Source organism: Mustela nigripes, chromosome 1 (genome assembly GCF_022355385.1).
Source record: "Mustela nigripes isolate SB6536 chromosome 1, MUSNIG.SB6536, whole genome shotgun sequence".
NCBI lineage: Eukaryota > Metazoa > Chordata > Mammalia > Carnivora > Mustelidae > Mustela > Mustela nigripes.
Window position 1 is genome coordinate 45,706,025 of NC_081557.1, and position 10,970 is coordinate 45,716,994.

At 41.5% G+C, this 10,970-nt stretch overlaps 1 protein-coding gene across 1 annotated transcript; it reads left to right on the forward strand.

The window, feature by feature from the left end:
• Nucleotides 1-1,742: 1,742 nt before the first annotated feature.
• On the forward strand, nucleotides 1,743-2,693 carry LOC132014087 (olfactory receptor 51I2-like). The gene has a single exon (XM_059394768.1). The coding sequence runs from the start codon at nucleotides 1,743-1,745 to the stop codon at nucleotides 2,691-2,693; it is 951 nt and encodes a 316-aa protein (XP_059250751.1).
• Nucleotides 2,694-10,970: the final 8,277 nt, after the last annotated feature.

Genomic DNA, 10,970 nt, shown 5'->3' on the forward strand with positions numbered 1-10,970 from the left:
TCAGTTTCTTTGTGCGGTTCTACTGAGAGCTCATTATAATTATAATGTGCACAGCTTGCAGGTCTTATCTGGTTCATCCTCTTACCATTTCTAGTCGAGGCCTGGGGCTCAGCATCCCCAGCCTTCTGCAGTGGTTCTCTGAAACTTTGTCCCAGACTCTTAATCCCTTTAGCAGGGAATTTCTCTCTGGTTTCTAATCTGATTGTTCATTGATGTAAGGCTGGCTTTATGCGAGAGAGAAAGCAAGTTCCCCCCAACTCCAAAGATACATACAATAATAAATTACTCAGTGGTGAGTAATTTAATTCAACTAACCATGAGGGATAGAGAGCATTTAACACCTGAACTCTAAAACTAACAGGTGAAGCCACTTATCACAGAGTATGCAAGGGGTTTTAGACATTATGAAATATTCCTAAATGTAGCTCCCTCCCCAAATGGTTGAAATTCCACAGTAAACAAGAAAGATGACAAATGTAGAGATCATCCTTTATCATCCCACTTCACAACCCCACCCCTTTTTTATCATCCCCTCTTACAACCTCATTTGGGTTGGTGTAAGGAAGTGTTTCTCATTTTCTACTCCTGTTGAATTTTGACAGACTCTGAGATGAAAAGCAATGGCAGAAATGAAAGAATGCTATTCTTTAATAACTCATAAGGAAAAAAAAGGTAATGGAAAGAATGTTTTTAGCATTACAGGTTTTCTCTCTTGGTAATTCTCAAGATTTTGCCAATTAACTTCTGCTTGTCTATACCAAACGCTATTATGTGATAACAAGAGTTTTAAAAAATGTTTATTTAATATAAATGCATTCAATGACTTTTGTGCTTTTGTAAAGCACAATGTGCTATTTACTTTTCATCTAAACATGCTTTTAAAATAATAACTTTTCAATAATAACAATAATAGGAGTGCTTCTATAATGCTTACTGTGGGCAGGACCTGTTTCAAATCCAAGTTCTCTCTGTCACCCTCTCTCTGTTTCCCTCTTTCTATCTTACATAAGCCTGTATCCTCATGCATATGGCAACTCTCTTTTACCCCTTTCTTAAAAGTAAAGAAACTGGGGAAGAGAGTTTAAGAAATTTACCTAATGTCACTGGAACACAAACCCAGAGTGTTCTGGTGCCATGCTCTTAATTAGAAATCTCTGATGTCTCTTGAGATATTTTGATTTTCCAGGGGTCCTGCATAGACACTTCCAGTGTGATATGTGGGCTGTAGACCATGTAAGCACCTCAGGGTGGAGATTGGATTAGTGAAATTTAGTTCAAGTCATGTAACTGCTTTCCAAGAAGACCTGGACTAATTCTTTTCCCTTTTTTGGATACTTGGTTCCTCATATGTCAGACTGGATGTAAGTGTGGGCATCTGTTGTGGAGTAGCTAATATCATGGCTATGTAAGTTTAAACGTTTGGAGGACAGCTGTGATGATTACATGGAAGGCATCTAGAGGACTACTGATTAGACTTAATGAGCTAGTCAACGACCCTGAAGAACAGTTAACCTACTCTTTTTCTGAAAGATGTCTAAGAAAGAATTCTTTCTTTCAATGGCCAGCATTTTATAACTTTCTCCTCATCCTCCCAGTGTATTTTAGAAATAAAATCTATGTGTAATCACAGTTTATAAACCTTTATGTTGTTTTTCCTTCCTAGGAACAATAATAGTCTTAGACACAAGTTATAATTTCTTCAAAAAGTTGGACTGGCTGATAACAAACATCCCCAGCTTCTCATGAGTAACCTCAGAATCAATATCTCTGATGCTCCCACCTTTATCCTGATGGGCTTCCCAGGAATGGAGGCCATGGAGTCCTGGCTATTCTTCCCTCTCCTTTTGCTCTACGCTATCTCCATTGTGGGAAACAACACCCTGATCCTCCTCATTGTTAAGGAGGAGAAAAGCTTGCACCAGCCCATGTACTACTTCTTGTCTCTCCTTTCAGTCAATGACTTGGGAGTATCCTTTTCCACATTGCCGACTGGGCTGGCTGCCCTCTGCTTCCGCGCCCGGGTGATTTCCTTTAACGCCTGCTTGGCCCAAATGTTTTTTATCCACCTTTTCTCTTGGACAGAGTCTGGCATCCTTCTGGCTATGAGCTTTGACCGCTATGTGGCCATCTGTAACTCCCTGCGCTATGCTACAGTGCTCACTAGTGCCCGCATTGTGGCAATGGGTTTGTGTACTGTTCTCCGAGGCTTTGCCCTCATCCTAGTCTTTCCACTGCTGCTGCACAGACTGCCCTTCTGCCACCCCCAGAACATCCTCTCCCATGCCTACTGCCTTCATGTGGATATGATTAAGCTGGCGTGTACTGATGTCTCCCTCAATAGCCACTATGGGCTGTCCATTGTGCTGTTCACCTTTGGCCTGGACTCCGCACTCATACTCATCTCCTATGTACTAATATTGCGATCAGTGCTTGCCATCGCTTCCCGAGAGGAGCGCCTCAAGACACTGAACACATGCGTGTCCCACATCCTAGCTGTGCTCATCTTCTATGTGCGCATGGTGAGCGTGTCCATTGTACATCGCTTTGGTGCTGGCCTGCCGCATGCTGTTCATATCCTCATGTCTGTTCTCTACCTATTTGTGCCTCCCATGCTCAACCCTATCATTTACTCCATTAAGACAAAGGAGATACGTCGCAGGCTCCTCAAGATGCTCTTTAGGGTTAAGTCCTGAGTCTCTCATAGAGTTAGAAGCCCTGGAAAATTTGGTGTTAGAGTTAGAACCATTTAGACACCAGAGGGGGAGAGGATCAATCCCTACACTTTAAGTTATAGGGCCAATGATCAAACATGTAGTCTGGTATATTGGGTCAACACCTGCCAAGACTATCTCAGATCTTATCCATAAATCAACTATTTCAATGCCCTTTAGACAGAGAAAAAATGGTCTCTTTTCAAGAATAACCCAAAGAATGTCAAACATCACTCCAGAGTGAGATTATTTTCTGGAGGAACAGGGAAATATCTTCAAGATGCTTGGTGACATGATACTTGGACTTCTGGTAATGGGCCTGCACAATTCTGAAAAAGACCAGGGCAAAGAGGGGATAATTATGACCTAGATATCACATTTTTACCAGTATGCAAGTTTAGATTGGGTGATTGGTTTCTGATGTTGCCAGGAGCCAGAGTTCTTCTCATCATACTCTTTGAAAAATCAAGTCTTAGAGTTTGATAGAAGTGATAGTTAATGTTATATATGAACTTGGCCGTGCCACAGGTTTCTAGATATTTGGTTAAGCAATATTTCTGTCTGTAACTGTGAAGGTGTTTCTGGATGAGATTAGCATTTGAACTGGTAAATTAAGTAAAGCTTATTGCCTTCCCCAGTGTAGGTGGGCTTGATCCAAACCACTGAATGCCTGAATTAAGTAAAAGTCCAAGTATGAAAGAAATCTCATTCTGATTGTCTCTAAGTAGGGACATTAGTATTGTCTGTCTTTGGTCTTAGGCTTGGCCTGAAACCATTGGTTATCCTGGTTTTCAGATCTTTAACTCTGGACTGGAACTATCAATTCTCCTGGGTCTGGACTTCTGGGTCTCTATAATTGTGAGAGCCAATTCCTTATAATAAATATAATAAATATCTTTATACACACATCTTATTGGTTCTGTTTATCTGGAAAGCCCTGACTAATCCAACAGCTACAATATTTAAGTAATAAGCATTAGACTTTAGGATTCCTGGTATGTTCTTTTCACATGGGAAATCCTGAAATATGTAGGCACTTGGCTCTGCCAACCTTCACTGAACCTGACAGTCCTGTTTTTATCTCTCTGCCATGAACTTTCCTTCTTTTATATCTATCTGCTTTCCCCTCATGGAATCTGAGCTCCTTAAAGCAGCAATTTTGTCAATAGCTTTGTCCATATACATCAGATAGACTCTAGGCTCTCCATTTAGATAATGTCTGATGATGCTAGAGCAATGATGAAAGAGTAAGTGAAAAATGGTTGAATAAATAATGATGAATGAATCTTATTCATTTCTCTAGAAGAAAATCATAAGTGAATAAATTACTGAATGAATGTAAGAACTAATAATACATTTTCTTTTTTTAAAGTAGTTTCCAAGTCCAGTATGAAGCCCAATGTGGGGTTTAAACTCACAACCCTGAGATCAAGACCTCAGCTGAGATCAAGAGTCGGATGTTTAACCGACTGAGCCACCCACGCACCCCATAATACATTTTCTTAAATCAGAATCTCATGTCAGGAAACACTTCCTTCCCCTCTACCTCATAATTCTCTCTATGGAGGGAAGTGTAACTTAGAGATGACATCTTTATTTTCCCTTTTTTTTTTTTATTCCTCCAGCTTTGTTGATATAGTTAAAATTGACATATTATATAAGCTCAAGGTATACAATATGATGATTTACTGTATGTACATACTGTGGCAACATCACCACAGTAAGGTTACTTAACCCATCCAGAGAGGTGACTTCTTGAGTAAGTGGGCTGCATCTTTCAGTCTTAATTTTCTTTTTTCTTTTTTAAAAGATTTTATTTATTTATTTAACAGACAGATCTCACAAGTAAGCAGAGAGGCAGGCAGAGAGAGAGAGGTGGAAGCAAGCTCCCTGCTGAGCAGAGAGCCTGATGTGGGGCTCAATCCCAGGATCCTGGAACCATGACCAGAGCTGAAGGCAGAGACTTAACGTACAGATCCCCCCAGGTGCCCCTCAGTCTTAATTTTCTTATCTGTAAAAATGGGACACCGATCTTTGATTTATCTACCTTATATGTTTGTTTTGAAGAGCGAGTAAAATAAACTGCTCTAAAATTATATAATGATACATATAATTTATTTACTCATATTATTTTGATTCAAAAAGAATAAATACAAAATTCAGTGCTTAGCTTCAAAGCATCATGAATATGAACCAGAGTCTGAATAAATATTTCATCTAAGATTTTTCTTGAGCCCTAGGTAGCACTCTTTTATAGCTGCTTTATGACTCCACTGTACTCAGAATGTACTTTAATCATGTCCATTAGTTTGGGTAGTTTGTAAGACTGTTAACAGACTTTAAACAAACTCCATCAGACTATAAACAACTTATGCCCAGGAATTTATTTTATTCATGTTTATACCCTTCAGTCTCTAACATAAGGCCTGAAATATACCAGACATACCCATAAAAGTTAAGAAATGAATTATTGAGTGATTATATTTGTATTTATTTGCATACTAATTATCTCTTTATATTTCAATGACTTACCATATCCTAAAATGTTTATTCTAAAATAGGTAATAATTTTATCAAATAACAATTTTGTAGGAATACTTGCATATTGTTCAGAGTCTAAATACCATATGAATTATGGATATGACCAGAGTAAATAAAAAATAAATGGTACTTGAAATTTTCAAGCTTTTCACAAATGTGCCCTGCATATTTATACTGCTCAGACTTATATACTGTAGGGAGAGTGGGCCCATAGAAATTTCAATAGAATGCCAGCACTGTGCCTGACCTTTAACATGTGGGGGGAAAAAGAAAAAAAAAAATATATATATATGAGAAACACTGTTGCTATTTAATGAGGTTATTGCCTTAATAAGTGGACAATATTCTTTCAGTGATAAATACTTTTGCTTTCTTCTTTAAATCTGAAGGACTTTGAAACTATTTGGCTCATTTATGTACTTGTGACAAGCTCTCTGGGAATATCTGGGCTATTTTCCACATCACATTCTAGAAATAAAAATACTTAGTATTCTTCTCTTGGACTAAGATATATCTTGGATTAAGATATTTCTTGGACTTCTCTTGGACTAAGATATCTGCCTAGTCTAAAAGAAGCTCAGTAGATATTTGCTGTCTATGTCTTCTTCTATTTAGTCCATTAAAGAGAAGATTCATGACTCTGCCTGGATATGTAACTTGCCAGTATGGATGTAAGTACTTCTCTGACTGTGACCTAGTTTACTAATGAGAGCTGTGATTACACCAATACTCTCACCATCACAGGGCTCTGGTTATCCAGGTCATCAGATACATCTAGCTTGAGTCCTTAGCTTTTTTAAATCTCTTCCTATGATTCAATTTCCACTGTTTGGGTAGTTGTGTGGTTTCTTATTCCATTCTTTTCTTTTCTTTTTAAGATTTATTTATTTATTTATTTGAGAGAGACTGAGAGAGAGAGAGAATGAGTGGGCATGGGATAGAGCATGAGGGGCATAGGGAGAGAATCTCAAGCAGACTCCCTGCTGAGCAGAGAGCCCCTACGTGGGCTCCCTCTCATGACCTCCGAGATCATGACCTGAGCCGAAACCAACAGTCAGATGCTCAAGTACTCAGCCTCCCAGGAATCACATCTTAATTCATTATTTTAGAACTATAACATGAGTTGATAAACTAGAGTCACCTTCTTGTTATGGGCTGGAAGTAGGTCCAAAGGCCATCCAGTCCAAGCATTTGCTTGAGTTGTTGGAAGCAAATGGCAGGATATTTATTTTGTGGAACAGAAGGTGAAGGCAAAATCCACCTTGGTGCTGGTTCATGGAGAACCTCCTGGACACATACATTGGAGGAGTGTAGGGCATGGGAGGTATCTCTGAGTGAGATTTGAGTTCTAGAGGGGTTATTTGACCATCTGCCTTTGTACGTGATTGTGGCAACTCCAGTGAGGTCCCACAGTCCCTTCTGTGCCTAACTCCCTCTAGTTCTACACAGCACCTCACACTGCTGTTTGAGAATATGTGGGGTGCTATACCTCAACCTCATAGAGTGTTTCCAGTGTCTGAAATTCAAGGAACAGGTCATGAAACTCCAGTCTACAGCCAGTGAATCAGAAGCACAGGTAACAACCCTAGCTTGCTACTGGTATCTGAAGTAAAGGGCAGTTTTATGGGACTGAGACTTTCACCTTGGATCTGAGGTTATCTCTAGGTAGATAGAATCAGAAATGAGTTAAATTGTAGGATACCGAGCTAATGTCAAAGAGTTGCTTGGATATTGGGGGAAATCCTCCCCCCCACCCTGCATATATGCAGTGCAATTGCTACTAAACATTTAGGGTGCTTAGCACAATGTATGGCACAGGAAGGTTTCTCTACAGAAAAAAGAGAGAAAGACAATATTGCATAGAAATGAAGAAGTGGTATGCAACTGAATAAGAATACCTTCCTAAGATAAAGTATAAAGAGGAAAGGCCCCTCCACCCACAGCAAACAAATATGGATGATGGAAAAAAAATATGTAATCCAGGAAGTGGGATTCCAACCCAAGAGAAAAGAAGGACAAACTCCTTGCTGCTGTCTGCATAAGAGACTTGAGAACCAACAAAATAGAGGGCTTCAGGGAGAAGTTACCTAGAAGATCAAAAAGCATTTAATAATTAAATTTCACATATGAGTGAAATTATATGGTATTAACAGATAAACAAAGGGGAAAAGAGGGAAAAATAAAATAATACAAAACAGAGAGGGAGGCAAACCACAAGAGAGTCTTAACTATAGAAAACAAACTGAGGGTTGTTGGAGGGGAGGTGGACTGGGGAATGGGGTAACTTGGCACTAAGGAGGACTTGCGATGGCATAAGAGCTGGATGTTGTATGCCATTACATTCCTTTAGGGGATGACAGACGTCCATCAGGCAGTAGTGCTGATCAGCGGATTCCTGACTGACTGGTTTAAGATTCCATTCCTGAAACTGCAAATCTAGAACTAAGTCTCTATTTGGTGGTGTGGGGCTTACCCTAAGTGATCCAATGTTAAGCACATTGTCTTGTTTTTAACATTACTTTCTCCTGTGTATAGCAATGCCATAAGCATCTCTCTTCTCCAAATTTCTTGGACTCACAATTGAGGCTATTTATTGTCTGGCATTGATGGATTAATTTCTCACTAATATCCAACTTATTTGTTAACCCTCCTAAGCCCTTCTGTCTCCCATTCTCCTCCTCAGTGTTGCTTCTCAAGTGTCCGAGGCAGGCCCCTGGCCAGGGCAGCCTCCGCCATTAAAAGATGGCGCCTGGCTAGTTGCCAGTTTAGGATCGCCTCGTGAGACTAAGCGGAATGCCCAAAGAGGAAGTAAACAGCATTGGTTGCTAGCGAAGTTGTTCATTTAGGTGCACAGCCTGATTCGCTCCCTCCTGTACCCTGCTCGCTGATTGGTCATGTAAGTGTATATAAGTGTGTAGACTTGCTGAAATAAAGAGAGAGAAGATACATCCGAACCAGGGTTCTTGTCGTCCTTGCGGGCCGAGGGCGATGAATGGCGCCGGCACCCGGGAACTAAATAAAGGAATCTTGCAAGGTAATCCGCAGGAAAGCGGGGAGTAAAGGTCCGCAGGTAAGCGGGGACATTAGCCACGTTCAAAAGTGGGAATTCCGCGGTAAAGCGGGGAGTAAAGGCCACGTTCAAAAGTGGGAATTCTGCGGTAAAGCGGGGAGTAAAGGCCACGTTCAAAAGTGGGAATTCCGTGGTAAAGCGGGGAGTAAAAATAGAAAAACCCTGCAAGGGATAAGTCTGCAGGTAAGCGGGGTAAAACCACAACAAAGGTGGTGGGAAACTTGTACAAGACCACAACAAGAAGCGGGGTGGCCATAGAGCCGGGATTTTCTTATGGAAACTGCAGGTAAGTGAGGAAGGGACCATGATCAAAGTGGTGGGAATCTTGTACAAGTCCGCAATAAGAAGCGGGGCGGCCTTATAGCCAGGATTTTACAAGTCCGCAATAAGAAGCGGGAAGGCCTTAGAGCCGGAATTTAGCGGCGAGTCTTTAACGTCCACGTCTGTTGTCTGTGTGTTCATAATGGGATCTGAAGTATCTAGAGTGCGGTTGGAAGGGTCTTTAGAACACCTGCTGAAAGCCAATGGAACTTCTCTAAAAGCAAAAACTGCTCGGGCCTTTTTGAATACAGTGTAAAAGGCGGCTCCATGGTTCCTAGATTAAGGCTTGCTAAACATACCTCAATGGGACCACTTAGGGGAGGATTTGAAGAAACAGAATGCTTTAACTCTTCGCCTCAAATTTAACATAACAAAAGCACAGGCATGGGAAATAGTAGTCTCCTGCAGAAATTGCGTGATCTTACTACCTGCACCGTCCTTGGGGGTTAATCCTAAGGGTTTGTTACCTAATCATATATGGCATATGGATGTCACACATGTTTCAGAATTTGGAAAGTTAAGATATATTCATGTCTCTGTAGATACCTGCTCTGGAATAATTTTCGCCTCAGTACATGGGGCGGGGGGATCCAGAGATGTTATCGCCCATTGCCTACAGGCTTTCGCGGCATGGGGAAAGCCATGCCAATTAAAGACAGATAATGGTCCAGCTTACGCCTCACAACCCTTTAAAGCCTTCCTACAACAACTTGACATTCACTTGAGAACATGGAATACCCTATAACCCACAAGGACAGGGTGTTGTGGAGCGTGCGCATCTTACAATAAAAAATGCGCTTTATAAACAAAAAGGGGGAATAGGGGACACCTTCAGGTCCCCTAAAGATAAGCTCAACACCATTCTCTTTATTTTGAATTTTTTAACGTTAGACAAAAAGGGTAAATCAGCTGCAGACATGCAAGTGATGCTGCTGCTTCCCCTAAGCCTTTAGTACTTTGGAGGGACATCCTCACAGGAAAGTGGAATGGACCAGATCCAGTGTTAGTATGGAGTAGGGGGTCTGTATGTGTTTTTCCACAGGAAAAGAAGGCTCCAATTTGGATCCCAGAGTGGCTGGTGTGTGCAGCCTTGCCTCCAAACACCAGTCATGATGCTGAAGATGCTGATGATAACTCTGGGGATGCTACACCTCCTGTGGCAGACTGAAGCCAGAGAGCTGTGGGCAGTGGTTAAAGCATGGCCATATCCTTTACCAGTGACTAACTCTTCTCTCATATTCCCTCCTCTCCCTTTGATGCATGGCAGGTCTATAACTTGCTAGGAGCATGTACTGATATCTCAGCAGTGTCCATCTTAAATGGTGGCAAATTCCTCAACTGTTCTTATAAACAAAATGACTCTAGTACCTTTGTGACAACAGTTAATGTGTCTTGTCCCAATAATATTAGTTATCAGCCCACTCCCATATGGGTCTCGCCACCATTCCTTTTCCTCGTAACAAATGCTAGCGAGCTGAATGATACGTTGAATTGCACTAAGAATTGCTGTCTTTCCCAGTGCTGGAATGTTACGGCCTTTAAGCTGGCTGTGATTATGTGTATCCCTACCCATGTTCCTATCCCAGTTTCCATTCCAGAGGACAAGTTACCGGCGGTGCTATCCAGAAAGAAGAGAGATTTTGGTATCACAGCCGCCATTGTGACAGCATTGGCTATATCTACAGCAGCTGCCACGGCAGCAGCAGTCTCGCTTGCTACAACTATACCCACTGCGGAAGCTGTGAACACCTTGCAGAAGGAACGGCGGCTGCCCTTCAAACACAGACTCAGATCAATGCACACCTGCAAGCAGGAATCCTGATAGTCAACCAGAGAGTGGATTTGGTTCAAGAACAAGTGGACATATGGGGGGCCCTATTGGGACTGGGATGTATAGTACCCTTCCCAGCAATTTGTGTAACTCCCATAGCCTATACTAATATGAGTGACTTACAGAATGTCTCCCGACAGCACTCCCAATACTTGCGGGGGAATTAGTCCGCAGAATTCCAAAACTATACTCAGCACCTGCTACTAGGCATAACAAGGATAAATAACACCAGAGTTGAGCTTGCAACCCTCCCAGAGATAATCAAAACATTGCAAGATGTGTTAACCTTTACGAAACAATGGGCTAGCATAATTGGTCTGATGATAATCCTTGTAGTGGGCTTGATTCTGCTAGTAAGGAAACTGCAAATTTGGAGGCGACAGCAACATAGGCAACAGCAAGCCATGGTGCAGGCCTTGTTAGCCATCGAGGCTGGAACATCCCCCCAGGTGTGGCTAAGTATGCTGGATCGGTAGTCAACGACGGGTAAGATTGG

What these genes read in the sequence shown, in the direction of transcription:
- LOC132014087 (XM_059394768.1), top strand. Translation starts at nt 1,743, where the DNA reads ATGAGTAACCTCAGAATCAATATCTCTGATGCTCCCACCTTTATCCTG.